The sequence below is a fragment of the Oxyura jamaicensis genome, chromosome 21 (assembly GCF_011077185.1).
Source record: "Oxyura jamaicensis isolate SHBP4307 breed ruddy duck chromosome 21, BPBGC_Ojam_1.0, whole genome shotgun sequence".
NCBI lineage: Eukaryota > Metazoa > Chordata > Aves > Anseriformes > Anatidae > Oxyura > Oxyura jamaicensis.
In genome coordinates this window covers 3,836,771-3,862,856 of record NC_048913.1, presented here as the reverse complement: position 1 = coordinate 3,862,856, position 26,086 = coordinate 3,836,771, and the positions used below count along the sequence as shown (strand labels likewise).

The window sequence follows — 26,086 nt, the reverse complement described above, 5'->3', positions numbered from 1 at the left end:
TTTTTTTTTTTTTTTTTTCTGCTTCTCCTTCTTGTTTCCTTCTCCTCTGCATCCAGGGAAAAGTTTGAAGACTCTTATGTCCAAAGGAATCTTACAGGTACATCCTCCAATCTGTGATTGCCCTGGGTGTCGAATTTCGTCTCCAGTGGTAAGATTATCGTTAAATATGTGCTTTAGTTAAGACATCTCCCCTCTCCTCCGCCTCCTCCCCTTAAAAAAAAAAAAAAAAAAAAAAAAGAACAAACCAAAAAAAAAACCACCCCACCAGCCCTTTGCTTCTGTGCCCTGCTGGGAGCTGCCAGTCCCTGGGGCTGCCAGCGCTGCTTGCAGACAGAGCAGGTGGGCAGAGAGGTGTTTAACCTACAGGCTGCGGCGCGGTGGTGTGGCTTTCGGGGGCAGCTGGCTCCGTGCAAACGGCCAGCCGTTCAGCAGCTCCGTCCTTATCCTCACTCCTTGATTTTTGTGTGTTTTGCAGAGGTGTAAAATGGATAAATAAAGCAGACGGGAATTGCAAACGCACCCGCGTGCTAGAGTCAGAACAGCCACGGTTTACAAACCATTAATGATTTTTTTTTAAAGCTAAGCTGAAGGAGGAACGAGCTCATCTTAGACATTCACAACTTTTACAACATTCGTCTCGTAGATCGCTGCTTTTGTAGATGTTTACAGCACAACTTTTGGGTTCCCCTCTGCCTTTATCTTGAGAACTTCCAAAATCTCAGTATGACATCAGCAAAGATGCTGGTGCCGTAAATAAAAACCTACTGAAATCGTAGTCAACCGAGGCATTAAAACCAGTTCTTCGCGTGCAGGAATAACCATTAAATACAGAAATACCAAAAGGTGATGGCAGAACTGATGGTTCATGGAACTGAACCAGGTCATGGTCTGAAAAGCCAACCGTGACTTAGAACGTTGTTGTCAGTAGCACTGTGGGAACAGCTGCCACTTGCAATTTGCTTCCTTTAATCCACTCAAATCACCCGTTTTTTTCTTGTATTGTTTCTATGGGATCCGAGGGACGTTCTCGTTCCCCACGCAGCATCTTCACGATGCTCACGTTGGACTTGAGAACTGAAATGCTTTCTGCGTGGCGTAGATATGTGCGTGTGGTGTGTGTCTACAGACACGGGCGCAGCCGTGGGATCTGTCAGTGGGGTCAGGCTGGGGGAGCAGCCCCCCGGCCCCACCGGGCTCCCAGGTACAGCTACGCTGCCCTACGCGGTATCCTAAACCCAGCAGGGCAGCCGGACCAAAACCTGGTGTTGCCGCAGGACCGCTGTCGTTCCTCTGAGTCTGGGGGCAAAGTGGGACGCTGCGTGGTAAGCTTGCTGCCGCGCTGAGCCCTGTGTATGCCGTAGTCACCAATCTGTACGGACTGGAGGCCAACGAGCAGTGATCTGAAGACCAAAGTGAATCGCAGCCCTTGCTGCTGGGGCTGAGAAGCGCCTGGCCAGGCGATGCTGGCTGCTTGTCATTTGCTGCGTAGCGAGTTGTGTGGAGTGGTGGCCAAGAGGCCACCTTGTACTTCCCTAGCAGCAGCATTTTTTAATAGATGCGCGGGGATGCTGTGCATTTACAAAGGGAGGCAGCTGGGCATGGAACAAAGGCTATATTAAAGTGGCTTTTAAAATAGAACTGAATTTGAGAAGTTCAGACAGGGAAAGGAGGGTTCGTGTAGTTTTGGGAGAGGAGAAATGAATCCCCCTGGGCTCGGCTCCTACTGCTTCCCTGCTCGTATGAGCTGCTTGCGGGGGGTTTGGTGTCAGAATGCGCACAGCAGGGCCAAACCCCAGCGAGAGCTTTCATCCAAACCGTGTTTCTCGGTGTGTACTGCATTTTCTGGGCTGTAATTAGACCGTAGTCCTGAGCGAGTGACAATTTCACGTATGGAACCTGAAAGCTTTTGGTAGTGCCTTGTAGCAGCTGCGTGTGCTGCGCATTCAAAACAGTGACACAAGAAAGGGGGTGCCCACCCCTCCCCACGTAGCGATCCCAGGTGTACCACTGCCCAAGCGTGGAACCACCTTGTGTTTTGTAGCGTGGGTAAGTAGGGATGTTCGGGGCACCCTGGGTGCTTGCGTTCAGATGGGGGCACGGTGATGGGGAGCTGGCTCCATCCTCTTCCTCCCAGAGCGAGGTCGGTCCCAGGAGAGCAGGACCCCCAGCCCCCACCTCGCCTTGGCGTGGGGCTGGCTGGCTGCTGGCGGCTCTCCGCATCCTGCCCTTCTCGCTGCCGATGCCAGCAAGAAGAGGCAGCGCTGCAGGGCTCGGGTCGAAGCCCCCTGAGCTCGGGTCGGAGCCCCCAGCCCTGTCTGGCGCCACGCTGCCCCCCCCCCGCCTTTGGGGCCAGCCCTGCCGGGGGCTCCCCCGCCGTGGCTGGGGAAAAGAGTGGCGCCCGGCCCCCGCCGCGCCGGGCTCCGTCGCCCCCCGCCGCCCCGTCGCAGCTCGTTTGCTGCAGCTGCAGACAGCGGCCGGCGCCGGGGCCAGCTCCGCCACCGACCGCTGGTTTCCTGCGAGGCGGAGGGGGAGCAGCCGCGGCGTGCCGGCTGCACTGGCGCCTTCTCCCCCCGGGCAGCAGCCGCCCCCGTGCCGGCATCCATCCATCCATCCATCCGTCCGTCCATCCATCCATCCACCCACCCACCCACACATCCATCAGCGGGGACCAGGGGGAGCCGCTGCCGGACGAGAAGGCTGTGTGGAGAGGCTTGGGGGGCCCTCGGGTGGAAGAGGTTGTGGGGGGCACAGGGGGGACCCCCGGGATGGGGGGAGAAAGGAAGGTCCCGAGGGGAGGGCAGGGATGCTCTGGGGGGACAGCACGACGTGTTCTTCCCCCCAGCTCTGCCAAGAAGGGGAGTGGGGTGCTGCATGTTCCCCCCCCACCCCCCGTGTGCCCTCCTGGAGGGTGGCTGTGCCCCCCATCTTCCCGTCCTCCTTTCCCCATACCCAGCCTTTGCACCAGAGCTTTCCCAGATCCGGAGGGGAGGCGCCGCACAGGTCTCAGTCCCTGCAGTGTTTTTGGAGGCGCGGGATGCCAGGCGTCCATACAAGAGGTTTTGAGGAGGGGCCTGCCCCCACGCTCGCACACGTCAGTTCTGGGCAGACACAGCTCGTCTCTCTCGGAGCCCTGGATGCCTTCCAGTCCATTCTGGTGAAACCCGTTCCCTGCAGGGTTCCCCCCGTCCCCTCTGCGCCACGCAGCGCTCCCCAGCACGACGTCTCCGCTTTCAGACCCCCAGCAGGGGCCGGGCTGGACGCTCCCTCTCGAACGTGACCTGTGCTTGCTGGCGGTGGTCTGTGCGGCCGGGCAGAGGGGGGAGCCGAACGATTTGTGTCGAGAGCAGCACTAAAACCTACTGCTAAAACAAAGCGCCTTGGGTTTGCAAAGTCTGGCATCGCGTGTCCAGTATAACAGAGGGCAGGCGTTTCCTACAAGACTTTTACTTGGGTTGTTTCCCTTGTCGGAGCGACCCTCGCTGCGTACTTGATGCTAGCCGTGCTGGCTCTGAAGGTGTGCTAGGGCTGGATGTCAAGGACTCCTCATCCTCTTTTCCCGTGGAAGGGGTGGCTGTTTGAAAGGCTGCCCGCGGTGGGCTTTGAGGTCCAGGTCACAGGTATGGAAGGCAGGCAGGCTTCTAAAAAGTCTTATTTTTAAACGTGCCATAGCTGCATTCAAGCAAAACAGAAAGCACGATAGCACGATAGAATGTGTTTTGTTTTTAACTGCGTTTCCTTCGTTGCGTGTCGAGACACATGGTAACTGTGCATAACTTGGCCAATGACGATGCTGATTTGTTTGGTTACTGGGGTGGTGTTTTGCTCTTGATTTGATTTATATGCGCTTCTTTTTATTTGCTGCTTCTTTGCTTGCTTGTTGTTGCTTTCTTTTGATGCCCCTGAAGATAAGGCGTTAGTCCAAGACTTTGTCAAGGGCGGGAAGAGTAAAGATGTGCTTATTTAAAACCAAGATGACAGCAATCAGCAAAGGCCCTGTTATTTAGCCCTAAGACCGCCGAGCACTCTGCTGCCTGCCCGTTCGGAGGGGCAGGGGCTCCGAGCCTCCCTCCATCACGGCCTGACTTCTGGGGCCCGGCTGCAGCTGCAGGCACTGCCGTGCCCCGGGGATGCCCTCCTGCCACCGCTTCTCCACAGCTTGCTGGAGAGCCAGGAGCAGATCTACGTGGGGTAGGGGCAGCAGTGCCACCAAGCCCCCTGGGCGCTGGGACCCAAATTGGGAGGCTGCCCCCAAACGGGGATTGTGCCACGCTGGGCGTGAGTCTTGCGAGAGGACTTTGCTGCAGAAAGAGGACTTCACCCGCTGCTGGAAAATTTAGTTGGCTGCCTGTAGAGGCAGGATTAAGTCTGGAAATTTACTTTTAACTGAATAGATTAGATTTAGGTTCCTTCCTGAGCTGCCGTGGCCTCAAGGATTGGAGCTGGAGTATCTTGGGGTTTACGTGAAGGAGGCTGTTCATAACTTTGCCTTTGCGTCTCTGGGGGCTGCCTTATGAATGTGCAAAAAGCCCCTCTGTAAAGCAGACTTATAAACCTTTTTATCCCCCCAAGGTCTTTGGCACAGTCTGTTGATTTTTATTTGTGGTTTCATGCTGATTTGGATTGTTGCTTTTAATCCAGCACATTTTAGTTTAGGTTAGCATTTGTTGGAGGCTTTTTTTTTTCTTTTTTTTTTTTTCTTTTTTTTATAGACTTTGCTCAGGTGATTTTTAGGGCATGTGTGTTGTACTGGAAACTTCTAACTGACATCGGAGCTCAAACGTTTATCCCAAATCCATCAGGCAGCACCTCCACGGCGAGAGCGGGGATACGGCACGTTGTGCTTCTAGGTGGAGAGCCCGCAGCTCCCGTCCTTACTGGGAGAGGTGAGAGGCTGAGCACACAGCCTCAGCTTGCAAGGTTCCCAAATCCAAGGGCAGCCGGAGCACGTCTGTGTGCTGCTCTCACTGCAGGGTCCCCCAGACCAGCCGTTCTTGGGTCATTCAGCACGTTGCAAGGGAAAACTGGCAGCTGGAGCCGGGGATGGGTGCGGGTGAGAGGTGGAAGCTGTTCCTGCTGGTCCTCAAGCTCAGCTCGGGGACAGGGCACGCTGCCACTGCCTGGTGCTGTCCGGCGTCAGAGGTTTGGAGGGTGGCTCGTGGAGAACAGCTAGTTGTTGTTTTACGCAGGGGCAGAACAAACCCAGATCAATAGGACTAAGAGTGCCAGCACAATACTGAAGGATTTAATTTTGTGGATTATTAAATACCCTGTGGAAAGGAAAATATTAATTGGATTGCAGTCTTGTGAGTGAACAGCGGAGATGTATAAGCAGCTATGGCTTAGGAAAATAATTTTGTCTTCCTGTGGATTTTAAAGAGGTCCGAGGGGGGGAGGTTTGCTGTAGCGCAAAGGCAGCGGTGAAGAATTCTACTTTTTGGTGAAGAACGAGGAGAAACTTAGTGCTGGAGGTCTCGTGTGATGGAAGGAGAGAGGAAGCTCTGTCCCTGAGCTCAGGTTAGTGTCTGTGAAGTGTGTGAGCAATGGGCCGGGCTGACCCACCGGCTTTTGGAGTGGTGCCGGTTCCTTGGGAGAGCCAAGGGGAGCATCACCTCTGCCACGGCCTGTTGTGCCCTGCGGTGGCCTCAGGGTTTTATGCATGGAGGCAGGATGGGTTTTGCAGCCAGCACCGCGTGCCTGGTGAATGTTGGGTTTGTGTTTCACCAGGCCTGGAGAATCTACTGCAAGAAAGTTGCACCTGGGAAGAAAGAAGGATAAATAAATATATAAAGCAGTGAAAGCAGCAGCATCTTGTTAGCGGTGTGTCAAGGGCAGTGTAAAGGTGAGATAGGATAAGTAATTTTGCTGTCAAAATTATTTAGAGATGTCATTAAACTGCTTAGGGCTGTCTCTGCTGCTTCAGGGCACAGACACCTGGTTTTAATTTGCAGTGGTCTATGTCCAAACCTGCTGGCCTTATTCAAAGGGATCAGTGCTAATTTGGAGCCTGGTGGCAAATGCCTTTCGTGAGCACGGGATCTAAATGGCAGAGGTGACTAAAGGACCAGAATTAACTCCCTCATAAACTCTGTTCATTTTTCTTTTCCTGGGGTTGTAAAACCCTAACCTAGTTAAGTTTGCAGAGCCGATGAACTTTTCAGATTGCTTGTTCTGGTTCAGCTCTGGGGGAAGGAGAGCAGAGAAGCAGTCTCGTATTGGCCCCAGACGTTGGCAAAGAGACCCACGCTGTTCCTAATGAAATAATGCTTGGTCGGAATTTTGCGCTTGCAAAATGACTTTGTTTTGTCTATAATTCTTTTTCCTCCCCCCTTTTCTCTCCCCCTCTCTCTTCCCCTCCTTCCTGCATTGTCTTGTTCTGTTCCTTATGCACAGTCTGCTTCCTTTCTCTCCAAAACTTCTTGCCACACCGCAGACACTGGTGCTGACTCTCGTTTAGCATCTCTGCCCTCTTCGCTCCCTTCTTCCTCCTCCAGGTTGAAGTTCACCATCTTCACCGAGTCAGCATCTGGAGGAACACCTTTCTCACCATTTTGGGGCTCCTTCCTCTTTGGAGCTATTCAGCTTCCTCACTTCTGGTAGTGAAAAACTCATTATCAGGTTCTGTGTCCCAAATTTGTGTTAAGGGTGATGAAAAGACATCTGAAGAGTTATTTGTTGGTGCAGGTTGTAAGTAAACGGGAGAGCATCCTCTTCAGCTCCCCTGCTTTGCTCTTTCTCTGCTCTTGTCTGAAGGTAATTCTGTAGGTTCCACCTCCACTGCTGGAGTAACAACGCGTTTCCTTTCCTTTATTTTTGCCTCTGGTATTTAAAGCAAACAAACAAGCAAAAAAACAGAACAGAGAGGAAATTACACCTTCCCCTCGGTCATAAATATAATGCAATGTGGGATTTTGTTGTAACAAGTCTGAGGAGGAGGAGGGATGGATGAAGGGAATTCCCCGGCATGGAAGGTTCTTGTTCATTTATTGTAGCTCTAGTCAGCGTGGAGCTTGTCACTTTTCCCGATTTTGCTTTATTTCGCACAAGCAGACAGAGCTGCAAAATCCAGGAACACCTTCCAGCCAAAATATGCGCTTTTGACTTGCTGTATGAAAATATTCCTGCATAATCCCTCTGTTTTAAAGTGTCGAGATGGCTTCAAGCAGCGTGCAAAGCAGACTTTTCCAATCCTCTGTATCTCCAGCGAGGCAGACACCTGCGTCTGCATCCTCCAGCACGCCGCTCGCTGGAGGCAGCCTCCCTTGGTGCATCGCGTGCCGACGGCAGCGAGCGCTGACTGCCGTCCCCAGGGCTGCTGTGCTGCAGCATCGGAGCAGGGGCTCATCCAAACCGCCGGGCTTCTTCCAGTGGGGTGCTTGCCAGAGAAAGGTGAGCAGGATTTGACCCCGAGGTGCAGCTGGGAAAGGGAACGGTGAGATAAATGGGCGAGCAGCAGGCAGGGGTGGAGGCTAAGTGTCCCGCCGCTCCTTGAGGGACTGAAGAGCTGAAAGCTCCCATTATTTTGCACACTAATTGTCCGTATTTGTGCTGCCGCAGCAGCTCTTGCTAGTGGAGATCTCCCATGTATTTGGCCAAAGTTGCTGTATTTATCAGCACAAGTCCGCTGCTCAGCTCTGCCGAAGTGGTGCTGGGACAGTGATGTGGAGCAAGAGGCCTCACCATGGCCCAGTAATCTGAGAGCTTCATGGTGCTGCCTTGTGTTTTATCGCCTTGAAAACTGGGGGAAAAATGACTTTGGAGTAAGATTTCTTTAGTACTTTGAAGAGTGACAGCATTTTCTGTCTTTAGATGTAAGTCGATGGGCTGTACCCATTATTTTTGCATTGCTCTGGTCAGTTGGGAAGGCAGAACCTTCCTTCAGTAGTTTGCAGATAATTAAGCAGGAAAAGTTCAGAGCTTTTGATGATAGAAGAGACACTCGCCAGCCCTTTGGTCCAGAAAATACGTCTGCTTCTAAACTATTTCTGATGATGGCACCGCAACAAAGTCGTGTGTTGGCTCGTAGCTGATTCCCGGCGTAGTGTCGGGAGGTACGATCGCTTCGGATCGTGTAAGGAGCAGCTCAGGGATTTTAGACAGCTTCGGCTAACTCGGGCCTCTTAATCACCGCAGCTTCTTCGTATAAAACTTTTCTCTTGAAAGAAAGCAGACCACCCCGCCCCAGCCCGAGTGGCTCACCCCTAGGAGCTCGTGTTTACCACCGCGTCCCTGGGGCCTTGCAAATTCAGAGTTATGAGCAGATTCCTCTCCAACAGTAGCTACTGCTCTGCCTATCTCTGCCCATCAAATTGCAAAAACTCCCTTGTAACCCCATCCTTTCTTTTTATCAGGCGATGAATGCGATAGGTGGTACTCAGCTCGGCTGGAGCTGCTTTTGCCGTGTTGCCAGGGCAACCGGAGATAGCCCCCGAAGACAGGAAAGGGCAAGCATTCCTTTCTGCCACCGGCTGGAGCATCGGTGATTGAATGAGATTAGATGGAATTAGATAATCCTGAAATTCACAGTGATTTGACGCCAGACCTTTATTAAATAAGTAAAAGTACCAGCCCTTATAGGAAAAATGAATTCTCGTAGATCAATAACTTTTCCCACCATTTGTCACAGCTGTGATTCTGAAGATCTCTTTCTCTGTGATATGGGGTGAACCACACAAACCTTTTTTTTCTCTGTCCCAGAGGGAACTATGATATCAATTCCTCATTTATTTCCCCCTTGTGATTCACCCACTTAACCATAAAGTACACTCAGAAAGGAAAGCACTACAAGATTCTTCAGTGATGGTTCAATGAACTACAGCTTACAGGAGTTACTTAAAAATTGAACACTGGCAGTCTTAACCATAACTGTGTTCTAGGGTCCTTTTTATTTTATTTTTTTTTTTTTAAAGCTGAGTGCTGTGAACGGCCGTGTAGTTTTTTGTTCCTTGTGTGTTCGGTGCCTAAAACTGCTGGGACCTCATCTGTGCTTGGCATGTGCCTCGCTCAGCTGCAGTAGAGTTGATAACACTGTATTCTGACTGAAAGTAGATCTGGGTAAAACGAGCATGGCTGTGTGAATGCAGGACTGGACTTTGATCACAATCAGTCTAGATTTACATCAGTTTGACTCTGCTGACTTCTTTTTCATCTTCAGCCTGGCACGGCTTGCATCAAAACTTAGCCTGCATCAGAGGATGCCCAGCGGAGCATGGAAAATTTGGTGCCTTCTGTCCCGCAAGCAGTTTTGTTTCTTATCGAGCTAAATTGGCTCTTTCTGAGCCAATTTAGGGGTGGTTTGTTTATTTTTGCAGAACGGGTGCTGTCCTTTGGGTGCAGCTCCCACCTCTGCTGAGGTTTTTGCAGGCATAGGGGACAGAACGTGGTCTCAAAGCCATCAAGAAGGAGCATATCCGCAATGAGGGCAGCCTGCCTACCCCCTATGAGGATGCTTTTCATTCTGAACAAAAATCTAATAAACTAGGTCTGTTTTTTAAACAAAAAACCAATGCAATTCCTTAAAACATTTTTGGCTCGAAATCCTTGAGCTGGTAATTCAGGGCTGTAAATCTGTGTAAGTCTACCTGCACTTGTTTACATCAGCACCGTGGATCTGGTTTTCTGAAGTCTCACTCTGAAGGAAATCAGCCATAAGCACTGCAGTCCCCTTGTGGGTGCAGAGGGCAAAAATCTTCCTTGCTTTGGGAGGATTTAGTTTCATTGACGTCTCTGCTATTGCCTTTAAAACATTATAGAATTTTTTTAAAGTATCTTAAAAGGATATTTGAAATTATATACTCTACAAGGTACTGTGCTTTTCCTCTAGCAGTGCTGAAAAGCTAATTTATGGAGAATCATCCCATTGTGTTGGTGGGACTCCTAATACCCTGGACTGTGTCACATCAAGGTCTAGAACTAAGGATACATAAGGACACAGGCAGTCTGAATTGCCACCCCTGCCTTTATTCAGGATTCAAAGGCACTGAAGAAGGCTGAGCGATGAGCTGTCACATCCCACTGGGAAGCAAAGCCAAGGCTCCTCTGAAATGCAGAAAAATCTGGGATCTGGGTCTTTACCCCGTGACAGAAGACGATTCCTGCTTGTGATCAGGTTTCTCACCTGTCCTGCCGGCCGTCAGCTCTGGCTGCTTTGGGAAACGAAGCCCCAGTGTGCGAGGCAGAGGAGCTGCTGCTGCATCCATCCAGGGCAGAGTACTGCTGGAACTACCGGTACGTCCCACTGGAAGAGTAGGAAACAGTACGAAAGGAAATGAGCCAGGCGTTCACGTTTTCTTTAGGTGGCAGCTTCACCTGGGATAATTGTGCCCTGTTGCCTAGAGGTCTGCCCCATGGGACCCCCAACCAGCTCTGGGGGAACCAGGATTCTTCCTGGGAAGACTCTGGCTGTGTAACTGTAACAGCGGCGCAGGATAAAGACCACACATGTGTTCAATACATAATAAAGTCTAGGTATCGGTTGCTTCAGTGATTTCCCATGTTTGGAGACCAGCCTCCACCTGGGGAGGTCTCTCCGAGCTGACAAAGGAAAATCAATTGGAAACACACACGGTGCAGAATTCCTTGTGGTGAGGATTGCACTCCAGCTTGAAGCTGCTTGCATGTTTTAAATTGTACCCTGGAGAAGCTGCCCTTAATTTGTTGGAAGCGTACTTTTCCTCTTATTTTTTAATGCCATCTCAGTGCATGATACTTTTTCTTAAATGCTGCATTATGTGAAGGCTCCTTCTCTGTCTGGATGGAGCTAGCTGACACCAAAGAACATAACAAACTTGGGTGTTCGAGGCTCTTCTGTGGGTTGGCGCTGGGGAGACGCCTGGTAACCATGCAAAGCACGGGGCATTTGGAGAGAAAGACTTTGCTTTGGCTGGTTGCTATTTATTACCGCTGAATCCCAAAATAATAGACATCAGATTTTGAGATGTCAGTTGGCAGCCATCCTGCTGCATGTTCCCATGGGCAGACAGGCATGGAAAGCCAAAACAAAGCTATTCAGACTCGGGATTTGATGAAGAAAACCTGATCTGTAATGGCAGAATGAAACCCACAGCCTGCACCGCGGGACGGGCGTCCTACGAGCTCTGGCTCTGGCGGCGGGGAGCGGTGGGCTGGCAGTCAGGTGTCTGCTGGGGATAACCCACCGTGCTTTCTCCAGCCTTTGTTTCCAAAAGCAGCTTTTTAATCTGGGTTGTTGGACTTGGCTTACCAAGCAACATGCTTTTCTCAGGGCCTAAATACCTTTTATTGCCCTTCACATCAGAGGGCCGTGCGATGTTTGGTGCCTTTGCATGGCCCTCGGAAACGTGGGCACTTTCCGTGATTCAGCTTCCCCATGTGCAGGCTGGGGAGAGCACCGCTGGTACTGCTTATGGAAATCAAATCTTTAGATTTCTGGGTTAAAAGGACAGGAGACCACTGTCACCATCAAGTCTAAGGTCTGGTACTATAATAAGAAATAGGACTTCCCCAAACCGGTTCCTGTTTATGGTGCTTGCCTTTGCAGTGTTCTTTTGAAGGAAAGCATGCAGGTGTGATTGAAGGTCCTTTTGTGTATTGATCCTAATAAATAGTTTCAGTGGGTAGCTACTCGCACTATTTAGGAAACACTGATGATATTGCTACTTTGGGTTTGTTCCGTGGCACATTCCTGCCACCTGGTCTCCTTACAGCTTTGTATGTTCTTCAGAACTCTTCTATACCCATCATGAAGCCACCTCCCAGCCTTCTCCTTGGTGCGTTAAATAGAGCGAGGTCCTTCAGGCTCTCCGTGTAAGGAGGCGATCCCAGACCTTTCATCGTCTGCATTGCTGCTCTGTGAAACCTTGCACTGTATCAGCATCCGTCTCGAACTGTTGGCTCTGAATTCAAGTGGTGTCAAGCATACGTGTATGTGTACATGTCTGAGTGTACGTATACGTGCACACGTGTCTGTGCACACTATTAGCTTCCTGCTCTGGCATTTACACGTTCACATCATTGATACAGCTGGGGCATAGCCCATGATAAACCTCTTTCACCTGAGTTCCACCCCAACCTTGCACCTTGTTCAGAGTCCCTTTTTCCTGGGGTAACGTTCCCAGCTGTTTAAACGCCAGCTTCTCCCTCTGATGTGTGTCTGTGACCCTGGGATTTCGATACTCGCCATTAACTCGCACATCCTGTGTTAACCACCGAACACCAGTGATGACTCTCTTTTCTTCCTGGGTATCGATAACAATATTACAGAGAATTGGTTACGTGCTTATATTCTGGGATCTTTTTATCACCTTTTAATCCAGTTAACTTGTGCTGTGTTGGCTGGTAGTGCTCTCATTTCTCATTCAAACAGTCGTGTGGTGTAAGATCAAGTCACTTGCAGAAATCTAAGCATGATCGGCTCAGCAAAAAAAGATACCGTATTAGTTGAGCATCTTTTCCATGAACAAACCTTAATTTGCAGAAATTATATCACCCTCCTTTAATTTATTATCGCTTGTCCAGTTTCCTCTATTTCATTATTTCTCTTGGGGGTTATAAAATAACTTGGATTATCCTGTTTATGCTTTTTAAAACGCAGGCCCAGTGCTATGTTTTCCCGTTTACCTTGGATTTCCTCATTGTTCTGAGACTCATTAAAGATCAAAGTCAAGTATATAAAGAACTTCCCAGGCTAAGTCCTGAAACTCTCCGAGTGCAAGTGATCCAAGTCTGCTGATTTAGAACTATATAATTTCAGAAGTTTCAGTTTGGAAGCCTCCTAATTTATTGCTGGAATGAAAAGCATTTCATTTTCGTACCAAGTTAGAGCTAGCTTTTTCTCCCAGTGCAGAAATGAAATATTTATTGAACATTCTGATGTTTTTTCTGCGTTTCTGACAGTTCTACCATTCCCGTCCAGTTACAGGCTGAAACCATTATTACCTCCTCTGCTTAATAAACCAGTGTTTACAAACCAGTTTGGAATTCTCCAGCGAAAGAAGGAATTATTAAAATTACCAGTGCAATTATTCAAGATTAGGATCTTTATAATGGGCGAGGAAGCAGAGGCCTTCCCCATTACAAAGGGCCCTTTACTGCGCGTTACGCTGATGAGATGTCCAACTGCCTTAACGTCTGTTACTCCTTAGTGTTTGGTTTATGTCTCCGCTGGGATTTCTGCTGCCTTTGCTTCCTGTTGTTCGGTGCTGGTTGAATCGGAAGCCCGGCGCGTGGCTCAGCTGGTGGAGCGCTAGGCTTCTGCGGAGGGCTGGATGCTTTCTCTTCCTCGGCTCAGCGCCGCTTGCCAGGCTGAGTGTTTACAGCCTGCGGGTTCAGGTAATGAATAGATGTGCCGGGCTTCAAAAACCCAACCTCTGTGGCTTTCTGATGAAAGCCAAGCCGTTTTTCCCCACCTGGATGCTGTTCTAGCTCACGCTCCTTGTCTGGCTGCTTCTGTTTTCTCCCGATCTTCCAGTCAAGCCTTCCCCCTTGGTCGCCAGCTTAGGAAGCAAGGTGAATTATCCGGAGGAGTGCTCACGGTGTGTGTTGTCAGAGCTCACTCCTCTTTAAACAAGCAGATCTGCCTTCCCTCGGTGTTTGCTTTAAATGCTCCTGGAAGGGTCTCAGCGTGGGGCTCCATGTGCAAGAGAACAGGTGGGGATGTGATGCACCCACAGCACACAACTTTGCTGCTCCTGGGGACACCCACGGGGGGACACCTCGCTGGGCACCTCGCTCTGCTCCGGGCTCGTGTTCTCCCAGCGCTGGCTTGTGGAGATGCTGTGCTGTTAGCCCGGGCTGGCGCGAAGCATCTTGATACCCTGTGAGCTGTGAAACTCGACATATGCCGAGACAGCAAGAGGAGGAGAATCTCTCCTTAAAGCTTCCTGGGAATGTTCTGACGGTATTTCATCTGCCGGGGGCTGCCGTGTCATTCAGGCTGATCCCAGTACGCCAGGGGCTTAGAATCAATAACGCCCTTGATCAGCAAATAATTCTACCTTGATCAGAGAATCCTGGTAATTAGAGCTGGAAAGGATGTATGGCATCACTCAGCCTGCTGCAGAGGGGCCAGAAGCACGCTGGCATCTACGTGTGTGCTTCCTGGGGCTTTTTGGGCCATTCTTGTAACGTTAGCCAGGCTGTGCGTTGTTATTTTCTGGAAGTACCGATACGAGATGCTCCACTATTTTTCTTCCTCGATAAGAAAATATGAAAAAGCCTGTTTTAAAAATGGAAAAGATGAGGGAGAAGTGGGGCACGAGGAGAGGAAAAATGACAACCTTTTTGGGGCGAAATTGCGTCCATGGGGATTCAGCTCGGAGCAGAGCTCAGCGAAGGCAAAAAAACGTGTTGTGTGTTGGCAAAGGACGGCGCTTGGTTTTACGCATCTCCTTGGTGGTAGCTGCGAGCAGGTTTTCGGTGGCACAACGCAGAGCAGCTGGGGGCTGGGTGAAGGCTTAAAAGGTTTATAAGTGAGCGTGTGGGAAATGGGTTGGAGCGTGCTGTGCCAGGGCCAAGTCTGCCCCGGAAGAGTTTAGTCATCGGCATGCAAAGCACCGAAAGGCAGGGTGTCACGCTGCCGGGGCTGATGCCGAGGGAAGGAGCTGTCACAGCAGTAGCTGCTCATTGCAGAGCTCCGAAAATGAGGAAATAAAGACAGCTTTTCAGTTTTTTTGCGTGGCTGTCTGTGTGAGCCCATCAAACAGGAATATGGCCGCTTGCCTACAAACAGATTAGGTTTTTGTTGCTTTTCCCACCTCTGTGATGCTGTAAGGCCTGGCTGGACCATGGATGGCACGATAAATCCGGTTTATATCAACGTGAACTTTGATATATCTTACCAATATCACACTCATGATTTGAATATTTAAACGTGGATGGCACACACGAAAATGTCGTTTAGCTTTTGCTTGCTTTACTTAATTATTTTAGATTTATACAACACCTGTCATTGGCTCGCAAGTGCCATGCAATTAATGAAACCTACCCATCACTCCAGGTGAAAATGGGCTAGGAAAAAACCTCAGGAGCCTCAGCTGAAGCCGTATAGGATGCCTCCGAGGGAAGCCTGCGTGGGTTAACGGGGGCAGGGACCGCACCAAAGTTTGTCTGGGCAGAAGGACGAAGGGAAACAGGGATCACACAGCCACAACAAAACATCTCGACCCGGAGGGACCAGGGGGGGTGTTCAGAAACCCGCGTGGCCCAGAGCTTTGCTTACAGTCGGGCCTCTCTGCGAGCTGCTGTTTCAGCACCTCTTGCAGGGAGCCTGACAGAGCCACGCCAGGCAGGGGGGGCAATTCCTGCTGCCTCAGCTCCCACTGGGATGCCCGCAAGGTTTGGAAGTGGTTTTGCATTCAATGTCTCAATTTTCCCCAGTTTCAGCCTTTCTTTAACAAAAAACTGTCAAGAAATGGTCTGAAGGGCTAGGGGGGCTTTCACGGCAGGGCTGGCTGGCTGCAGTCTGTGCTGGCTCCTCATTTCTCCTGCCCCTGCCTAGCCCCCAGACCACAGTTTTCAGCAGAATTATACAAACAACATTATATTGATTATTTCGGGCGCCTCTTGCCCACATACCCCATAGGAATTTGCAGCCCTTCTCAACGTTTTGCATATGCAAAATTTCGAAGAAAGGAAGAAGTTAATGAAAGGCAAGTTCCCGTAGGCGGCACTCAGCACAGGGAGAGCCTTTCCCCAACTTGGACGAAGCACTCTTGACCAGAGCAGCCTGAAACATGTTTGAGAGCATCCTCTTTCCCTTGGCACTGCTGAATTACCTCTTAATAGGCTGCAGAGAGCTGCAGCAGTGCAGCGCGAGCTCCCTTCCTGTAGACTAAAGGTCAAGCGTAGCCCCTTGCTGTTGCAGGCGGTGACACGGCTGTTCTGAGTAATTAGTTTAAAAAAATGCATATGTATCTTTGTGGTACCAGAAACGCTGACTAAAATCCAGAAGGAAATAACAAAGCAGTTGCCCATGTGCATCAGATAAAAATCGTTTCACTCTATGAAATATCTGCCGTGCCTTTGTAATAGAATTAGCAAGAAGGGAAAATGCCCGGTGAGTACAAGGCTGAGGCTGTCACACGTTTTTCCAAGTGTTGTCTTTAAGCAGCGGAGATCTCGGGGGTCAGGATTGTTCCTTTGTTCTGTCTCTCCAGCCCCGAGCACGGTGGAGTTGTGCCTGGGGACTTGTAGCTGCTGCTGCAGCCCAGTACCTGGGGATACAGCGACGGGGGTGCCTCGGTGCTCTCGTGTGGGTACCGGCAGCGATAAGGATCGCGTGGACCCGTGTAAAAGGGGCTGAAAAAATCCCACGCCTGGCAACACCAAAGGCAGAAACCGGGAGATGAGCTAATGGGCAAGAGAGATGGGATACGCTTTGTAGAGGACGGGGAGACATTGTCTGGGTGCTAATGAGGTGTTTGAGTTTTGGCCAGGATTAGATGGGGGCATTCTGCCTTTGGCTTGACAAGTTCAGCTGGAGAAGGGCCAGAAGACTTAAAGCTTAGGTCCTGGAGAGTCCAAGGGTGTGTAACACAGGGCAGAGCTACCTGCTGTCTCCTCGCTGTTCCCCGGCCTCATGTGCACAATTTTCCTGCCAGCGGAAGGCCGGCAGCACACAGGAGCGGACAGGGCAACTCTTTGGACTTGTGCTTTGCTTCCTTGCAGATAAGGTAGCAGATAACTTTATTTTCAGGAAAAAAAGTGAGGTGTGTTCCAAGCACGGATCGGCAGGGGAGGAAAAGACAGGAATTAAGAGTAAGCAGAGGGTGGCTCTGAGGAGGAAATAGCAGGTGAGAGGCAATTGCTCAGGAGCTGACGCTACACGTTCCTGATTTAAAAAGCATATTCACTGCTTGCCTGGTTGCTCCAAGGTCAGGAAGGCAGCAAGAGTGGTGCCAGCACAACAGGTCTGCTGGAAAATAAGGCGCCCTTGTGTGGTATCCCCCCTCCAGGGGAGGTGGAGCTCCTCTAATCTCCTTCCCCTTATCCCTCTTCCAGCTGACCTCCTGGGCTCGGTAAATAACATTTCAGGAGCCGCAGGAACCGGTGAACAATGAGCGGCCTCCCAGGGAGCCAGAAATTCCTTCCACCTAAATAGCAAACTTTGCAGTCTTTGCTAAAGAATCCACAGTTATTTTTCATTTAAGTGGTGGTTTGTGTTTTTTCCCCTCCCCGATATGGATATATGTACCGTGCCTCGTCTGTCTCTTCCCCTCCCACTTTAAATGTGATTCCAGAGGGGATTTTTCTGGACCTCCGGCTGGCACCCAGTGCCTAAACAGACCCAGCCCTCTGCCCGCTGGAGTGCCTGGTATTGGGTATTGCTGTGCTCTCCTCTTGTTGTTCAGGGGTGGCTCACCTGCCTGATTACAGCACAGAGGGAGATAGAGGGAGATTTGACTGAGCCTTTGGAAATGTCTGGAGGGATTTGTCCATCTGATCCCTATTTATTTTAATAGAGCATTCAGACCTCGAGAGCTGCCTGTCAGACCTGATTTTGTGTCTCCAGAACCAACGGGTGTAAGGTTTTGCTCACTTGATTAGCCCTTATTTTGGGTTTCTCCTCGTATCCATCAGCGTCTGGGTTTGCGGTGTTGTTTTGTGTGTTGTTTTTTTTTTGCCTGTGCAAAGACTGCATCCTAGAGTTGAAGTGATGCTGTTCCGGACCTCGGTATTTGTATTCTGCTTTTGTTTTGAGCTGGAGCGAAGGAAATCCAGAGGAACTCTTTATACCCATGTGAAGGAGACAGCATTCCCCTCCTGCTCATGGGGTTCCCTGGCCAGGCTCGGTGGCTGAGGTTTGCAGCAGGGATCCCCATGCCAGTAGCCCTGCACCCCTGGTTGCCTTCCCTTCCCTCCATCTCTGCCCCCTTGTTTCTCTCCCTTCCCTTGGCGAGTGTGCAGCGTCTCCTCCGCTGGCTGCTTCTCGCAGGGTGGGGTGAGGAAAGGGGGGGTGGTGGAAATTCCTGCAGTGAGCCCCAACCCTTCCACCCCCACGCACTACCCTGGGAGAGACCCAGACAGGCGAGGTGACTCAGCTGGGGCTGGCTGCGGCCTGGGGCTGCCGCTGGGGAAATGAAAGGCCCCCAGGCAAGGCAGCTGGGGGTGGCGGCTGCCGCTTGCTTTGCTTCTCTCTCTTTCTTTTTTCTTTTTCTTTTTCTTTCTTTTTTTTTTTTTTTTAAGCCCAGGGACCTCGCAGGGCGCAGGGGAGACGGCTGCTGCACGGGCTCCAAGAGCCTGTGGGAAGTAAAAAGGGAAAGCAAGGCTGCTATCAGCAGGCTGCAGGTCAGTCTGCAGGGGTCCAGTCTTTCACCAAAAATCTTGAAGATTCAGCAAATCAGAAGCGGTTGAAAGCCAGTGGCTGAACCTCCCGGGTTTTTGGCGTTATGTAGGTGACTCTGGGGCAAGGTCCACCAGAGCAAAGGACCCGGAGCAAGATTTGGGCTGAATCTGTCTGTGTCGGTCTCCAGATGGGGATGGCATTGACCCGTCTGCCTCCGGAGGTGGTGATCGTGGAGGGCGAAAGCCAGGTCTGCTGTCAGGAGTTAAGGGGCTCTGAGCGGGGCTGGGATGAGCAGGATGAGTGCTGTGAGACAGGCAGGAGGGACCCCTTGTTCCCTACCCCCTCGCTGGGAAACGTGGGGAATTACTCCCGTGCCTTCTGGACATGCGGGCGCACAGGTGTGCCTGCAGAAATGTGTGAAGACATGTGCGTGCTAATGGCACCTAAATATAGCAGCTGCTCCTCGCTCCTGTTAACCTGTCAAGTGACTCCTCATTCTCCTCGGCTTTGTCAAGCCGTAGGTATTACTCACTTCCATGGCTAATTCCCTACGGAGGGCCCCTAAAGAGGGTTAGAAAATGAGGCCTCCGTTGCTCTGGGGCACAAAACATCACGTCTTTTTTTTTTTTTTTTTTTTTTTTTTTCTCTCTGAATTTGGCTAATGAGAGGAGAAACTCCCGTGGATAGACTCGAACTGCAGACAGGCAGTCCTCAGACAGGTTTTTTCTCCATGGCAGCCGTCCTGGCGCCCTTCCGAGGAGGCGTGCGCACCGCTTCTTGCAACACCCTGCAACCGGCCCTGGGTGTCTGCAGGAAAGCCCAAAGCTGCTAATTGGGGCCGGCGCTTTCTGCAGGAGGAAGGCGTGATGGAAACGTGCTTAGGGTGGGATTTCACTTTCGCTTTCAGGGACTTCCTTTTCTCAAACGCAGACGCTCGCCGAGTAAAACCGAGCTGCTTAACAGCACACAAGAGGATCATGCGACCGCAGAGATGTCTGTGTCTTCTTGGAGCGGCGGGGGGGGGAATTAGGATTGGCAGAGTGTAATTGGTAAAGCTTGTGTTTGGCTGGGATTTTGATTTTAACAGGCCCAGAAAAGCGCCAAGCAAATAAGAAGAAGTTGGGACCTTAAATTTGCTCTCCAGCACCTCTGACGGCAGAGCATACCCGAGTACACTTATTCAAGAAGGAAGAGTGCCACCTATTGAGTCCCACATTTCCCCTCCTGGAGAAGGCTGAGTGTGAGCACCCCATCCGTGCAGGTACTTTGCAGGCACGGCTCCGCACCACTCACGTGGTGGGCAGGAGCCCCAGCCTGCGGTGCCGTACTCCTGCCAGGGGAAGCAAAGCGTGCCCGTTAAGAGCCGGGTATTTCGCATTACTGCGGCTGTGCCGTGTGTTAGAGGAGCAGATGTCAGTTGTTACAAGTTGCCACCAGCAATCTTCCAAGTAGAGACCGTTTTGTGGGGCAGGATCTATGTTTAAAGCGAAGAAAGCCCACAAGGCTTCCAAACAGTTCTGGGCGAGTTACGGTAGCGCTGCTTGGCGTGCATCGGGCTGTTTAAGGAGCTGGTGAAAGACACGAGGGGCCATGGGGCCGCTAAGTGCCGGCTGCATGGGCAGGGTTTGGTTCTCCACGCGGCCACCGTGGAGCCTCTGCCCATGGCCGGGGGGTCGCCAGGAGCCACACAAGGCAGCCTCGCAGCAGGCTTCACTTCCCACCTCAGGGAAATGCTTAAATGCCTAAGAAGGGAGATACCGGGTACCCAGACAAAATGCTTCACCTTTAAAAACACAAACACCCTCCTCCCCCTGGATTTCGTTCCTTTAATTTGGGTTCTGGTTTTTGCTCCTATGGGAAATGAAATTTTTTCCCCCTGCTCAGAAAACTCTTCCCTTTGGTATTTTTTTTTTCCCTTTGAGCTCCTTGGTTTTATTCTTTTGATGAATTATTTACCTCTCTTGGGTTTGGGGTTTTTTATATTCTCTTTGTGTTTATCTTCAAAACATACAACTCCCAACACTCCCTAATAACACACATCCTCCTCACGCTCCCCACTTCCATTCAGCACACATCGCAAAGCCACTGCATTTGTTGGTCATTTGTCTCCCCGTGTTACATTTATATATACGGGCGTGCTGTAAATCATGCGGTATCGCCTCGCGGCGCTCCAGCCGCGCGGAGCCACCTGGCAGCGTATTTCTGTGGGTAGTTTTGGTTTATCCTTGGCTTTGGTTGGTGCACGCTGTCTGAGCAGAACCTGTAGTGCTGGTGCTGAGCGATCCCAGTGGGCGCTGAGCGTTGCCCCGGTGCTCGCAGAGCACACCTGGGAGGGAATCCTGCAGACTGAAGGGTGCAGACTGCAGGTCGTTCCCAGCGAGGTTTCTTTCTCGGGGGCGCACTGGGGTCTGAGTGGTGGGAGCACCAGCCGTGGGGACAGGACCTTTCTGTCCCAGTCTTGCATCTTCCCCCAGTCTGCCGTGTGGCAGCGAGCGACTTGCTCCCCGCCATGCTTTTCCTTTGGTCTCACTTGTTTATCAAAGGGTATAAAAGTACTTTCAGGGATGTACATCAAGAACTGCGTGCCCTTTTTGCAAAAGCTGCTGGCCTTGAAATGAAAGGCCACGGCGAGCTGCCGTGCTGTTACCGACACGACAAGGCTGGACTTCAATGCTTGCGCACCTTGGCTGTTGAGTGAGAAGGACGGGATCCACGCCGTGCTTCCAGGAACTGCTCGTGGTGGAGCTGCTGCTTGGCTCCTTTCTGTCGCCATCGTCAGACCCACAGCGGTGCTGTCTGGCACCCATTTTTTATCCAAAGCAGCAGCGCCAGGAAGCCGACTGCACTCTCTGGGTTAGGCTCTCTCCTGGCACAGCTCATCAGCGAGTGTGATCTGGTTTCCGAGCAGGAGCAGGGTACGAGAGCTGCCTGATCTCTCAGCACTGATTTTGCTGGACTTGAGATGTGTCGTGGGGGCTGCAGTTACGGCACAGCCCATAGAGCTGCACCCCAGACATCCACATCCCATACCGATGGGTTGTAGGGGGTGCCTCTTTGCCTTGGCTAGCTTGTGTTAATAATCTGTGCGTCATCCTCAGTGGTGACAAACCTCCTCCTGTTGCTCCCGACCACGCTGCATTTGGATGGACTGAGGGCATGTCAGTCCTTAGCAGGGCCAAGGAGAAGGGAGGGAGTCCCTGGAGTGGCAGCAGCCACGCAGGAATTTGGCACACTTTTTGCCTCATGCCTGCTGCTCTCCAACTCTTTCATTAATTCCACTCTGTGCTGCAGCTGAAGAGCACATACTAAGGCTCTAAGGAGGCATGTCTAGTAGTTGTTCAAAATCAGTTAATTTTTTATTGGATCTGAAGTCAGACTTCATGGGCCAAATCCACCCCTGGAGGGCCGAGGGTGGGGAACAGGAGGCAGCCTGGGCTTTCTCTGGGTAATTGACTTGCTCGTCAGTGTCCACCCTCAGATTTGCACAAGAAACCTCCCTGCCTTTGCTTCTCCGCAGCGCTGGGGCTGAGAGGCCTTTGTCCCTGGCAGCCTCCGCCATCAAGATGCATTAAATTAAGCATACACACACACCGCAGCCCTGAGGCTATTAACCCCCCGCGCACACAAATAATCCGTCGTGGGCTAAGTAGAATAACTTATGTTTGGACCCTGCTCTCGTCCAATTCATTTCCACACCTGCGGGAGTGACCTTCAAAACTTGCTGGAGGCTCTGTCTCCAAAGTCGTTTTCTCATTAGTGGGAATGAAATGTATGGTGGGGCTGCTGCCGCGTCTCCGCAGCTCCGGAGAGCCGAGCACCGAGCAAGGCTTCCAGTCCCTGCCCTCGGATCGTGCCAGGCCCTGTCAATCCCCGTCAGCTTTCCAGACGCCCTGCTTCCCTGCCTGCTCCTCCTTTTCGCTCCGCAATAACGTAATTAAGATGAATGAGAGCTCCTCGTGGCACAGCCACGAAGGTTTGGGTGCACGGGGGCTGCTGTTTCAGGTGCCTGGATGTGCCGGAGAGCGGTGTCCGTGGTGCCGGCGGTTACTGGTGCTCCCTGCCACCCCTGCTCGGAGGCTTCTCTGCTCGCTCCCTGTCCTGATGGCTGCACCTGGGGCTTTCGACCAGGACTGAGTGCCGGAGCTGCTGGTGAGACCTTGTGCAGCCCAACCATTGCGTCTGGCATTGGCATTGATGCAAGTCATGCTCGGAGACCTCGGCTTGGACTCCTCGTTCAGGTGTTTTGTGGCCGACAGTCGCTGTTTTACACCACGAATACAGCCAGACCCTGCCCCCAAAGCATCCAACACACAGAAGGGGATGAGGCAGAATCAGCCCCTGGCCTCACCTGCGAGTAAGGAGGCTGGAGGAGACTTCTTCTTGCCGAGCAGTGTCCTCATGATGGACACAGCAAATGTAGGGAACGCAGCGTGTAGCAAGATGGCTTCGTTCACTTGAAGGACTCTTTTAAAACAATACAATTTATTTCCATCGTAAACGTGGTCTGGTGGCGGTGTTTCCTCCTAGCCTTCATCTCGGGCGTGCCATGTGCAGGTTTGTAGTGCCCTTAGAGAGTAAGGGGGAGAAAAAGCCCAAGCCCTCCCGTGGTGCTTCGGGTCCTTGCCATCCATCAGCCAGGGGTCAAAGCGACTGCAGATCATATGCTCGGGTCTCAAAACCTGCAGGAAATCAGTCTTTGTTACATGGAAAATAAAGCAGTCTATGGGGAAAATAACCATAAAAGTTCATTATTTGTACAGGAAAATCAATTTGTAGGCCAATTGACCAAATAAAGTAATACAATTTGCTGGGAAATTCCCTAGGTGTGGCAGGGAAATCACGGAGTGGAAATGGCAGCGGTGGCTTTAGAGGTTGTCTGGTGGTTTGGGGGTGGGAGGGATCAGGGGAAGGGAGGAAAACGGGAGAAAATTAAGGAAAGACAACAGAAAAGACTGCTTCTGCCCTTCTGCTGTGCAGCAAGCTGAAAGGAAGGCCCTAACAAAAGGAGGAGAAGGGGAAACTGTTTTTTTTTTGTGTGTTTCTTTTGAATATTGCAGAGGGTGTTGGAAAAAAGGTAGCAGTGTCACCACGAGTGTGGCAGCACGGAAGGAGCTGCGAGAGGCGGCACGGCCGTGGTGTGCGGGGAGTGACAGGGACACGACCTCCCTCGTTTCTCCCTCGTTTCGTGCCCAGCCCACCTTGGGAAGTCAGTTGCAGCCTGTGTGCATGGAGTAAAATCAGGTTTCAAAAGTCAGCTTTCAAACCTGACGCGTTGACACCGGTCAGGTTTGAAACGGCGAGGATCGATTTGTCAGTCGGGCTCCTCCAGTCACCCGAACAGATCCTTTGTGCTTCCTGAACTGGGAGGCTGTGTGGGCGTGCGCGTGTGAAGGCGATGAGACTGGGAGGGAGAGGGACTGGAGGTCTGCGTTTGGTGTAAGGGGTGCTGTTCTGACCACAGCACTAGGAGGCATTGCTAAGGCGGCGCAGTCCAGCTCCTGCGACAGCTGAAAAGGCTCCCCCAGAGCTTCTGGTGCACACCGGATGGGGATGTGCTGAGATTTCACTTGCTTTTGGCTCTCCATGACGGGGAAGGGGCTCAGGGGAGGCCATGGCTTCACTCCTGTGCAGGTCTGTAACAACAAGCTCCTTCCCGAGCCCTGAGTGGCACTGCACAGCTCCCCCTGCTTCAACAAACTCTGCCAGTCCCACCACGCCTGCACCTTTCTCTGTCTTGTTACTGGCAGTGTGAGATGTTTGCATAAACACCAGACTTTTCTTCTTTTTTTTTGTTTCTCCAAACGTGAAAGCAGCACCCTAATGAATATTTGGAGTTTTTGTGTTTGCTTTGGATTTCCCAAGTTTGTTTGGCCGTCGGGAGGGTCGAGTCAATCTGAGGAAGCTTTGTGGGCAGACCTGGCTGCTGCTCGCACACTAAGTGGCCGCCGTCTCCTCGGATTTCTCTGCTCCTTCCTCAGGGCTGGGAGCAGGCTTGAAACACTACGGTCTGGGTGGCTTTCCGTGCCTTTGCCAGCCTGGAGGATCTCTGGGCAGGTGCAACGCGAAGGCTTGAGCTCATGGTCCTTGAAGCGTGCCCACCATCTACGGGGACAGGGCTGTGCTGCTGGGTCGTCCCATCGTGGAGGCAGACGGGGCTGATTTTGGCACCAGCCTCCCTAGGGAGCCCTCGGATGCAACGCAGAGCTCTGGTTGCGCTGGGCGAAGCTGCTGCTGCTTCTCCGCTCTCAGCTGAGCTGCTGAGGGAAACCGCTTAGAAATCAATTTTTTTAAAAAGCTGGGGGGAAAAAAAAAGCCCCTTTGTTCGTTTCCATCTGGTTCTGGCCAGGACTGAGTGGTCTGGCTGTGGGGACGGACTGGAGGCTTGTCGGGTCGGTCTGACACCACGGTGCGTGAGGGGAGGATGTCTCAGGCTGGGGACCCGCAGTGCGGGAGCTCTCACTTTTGTTCTTCCTCTCATGGCCCTGGTACATCATGTGTTCGGTCACCAGTGATTACGGGGCTCTTCTGTGTTTTGGAAGGGCAGCTTTTAAGATGTTTTTAGACCTGATTTTCCGAAGGAACCAGCTGTAGCTCTCAACAGGGAACAGCTCTCAATAGGTGCAGCAGCAGCAGAATCGTCTTCCAGGTGGACAGCAGAGCAGGCTGTCAGCCACGCTTGGAAATCTCGAGCATCTCAAAGAAATGCTTTAAGCATGTGTCTCCAGAGCAGAATATAAGCATAAACCCCAGCTGAATTTCCCTTGCTGAATTATTTCAACTTTGCAGGGAAAGGCTGTGTCCTCTTGGACCTGATGTAATGAGACTTTGGAGTGAAGCATTAATTCCTTGGGGCAATGACGGACGGTTATTTTGTTCTCTTGTCTTTCTGCTACCTGAAAGGCAGGGCAGTGAGGTGCGTGAGGAGAAGGGGAAATGTCTGAAAGCATCCGTGCCCTTTTGCTCCTTGTCTCTTCACCAGAGTGGAGGAGCAGGAAAGGAAAGAAAAAAGAGAAAAATGCGTGAGTTTTGCCTTTATTTAGGAGATAGCATCAGTGTACCACGTCCTCAGGTGGTGTAAGTTGACTTTTACTCCATTAATGCCGACTTACATTGCCCGAGGACCTGGCTTCAAATCTCTGCTTCCTTCTTTTCAACCTCAGACTGAAATGGACAACGTTATTTGATGTGGGACAGACACAGAAAACAAAGACCACCCCTCTCCTCGGCCTTATTCCAAAGAGTTTTTGAAAGCAGGTAGCTCCAAAAGACTGATAGATTTTCTATCCTGGGGTATTTCCCTGCAAAGACTGGAAATTCCACCTGGCTTTTCCAGAAGAGCATAGCTCTGACTCTATTAACAAATTATCCTTTGGGCTTTATAATTCACTCAGAGGTAATAAATGGGAGGCGTTTCCTTCTGTTCACAGGTCTTGTTCATCTGTTTCTTTAGGGCTCCAGAAAATAAAGTTAACATTGTTGGGACGAGCTTCCCTGCTGTGTAACTTTTTTTTTTGGTAAATAACATATAATTTCTCCAATTATACTAGTACCTACAGTCATGTTGGTACTCCTCATCAGCACATCCTTCTCTGCTCCAAAATGCTTACAGTATAAACAACGCAGAGAAACCAGTACGAGGGGCAGCGTTACTACTGGCTTGTTATAGCAGGGAGACCGAGCACAATGGGGTCAAGTGAGCTGCCTGAGATCACACAAGGAAGTTGTGGTTAAGAGCAATCTTCTTCTTTGACTTCTTTACTCTCTCTCTCTCAAGAAAAGAATGAAATCCCCTAAAAAGGGGCCTGGACTGTCTGTACTGGAATTGGT

The 26,086-nt window shown here is 51.2% G+C and overlaps 1 protein-coding gene across 1 annotated transcript in view; it reads left to right on the top strand.

Annotated features, from left to right (window-relative positions):
• Positions 1–9: 9 nt before the first annotated feature.
• The window catches only part of SAMD11 (sterile alpha motif domain containing 11), a 105,358-nt gene continuing 79,281 nt past the window's right edge, over positions 10–26,086 (top strand). The window contains exon 1 of the mRNA XM_035344593.1: positions 10–148. Within this exon, the coding sequence (XP_035200484.1) occupies positions 77–148 (72 nt within the window). The 5' untranslated portion in view covers positions 10–76. The remainder of the gene's footprint in view (positions 149–26,086) is intronic.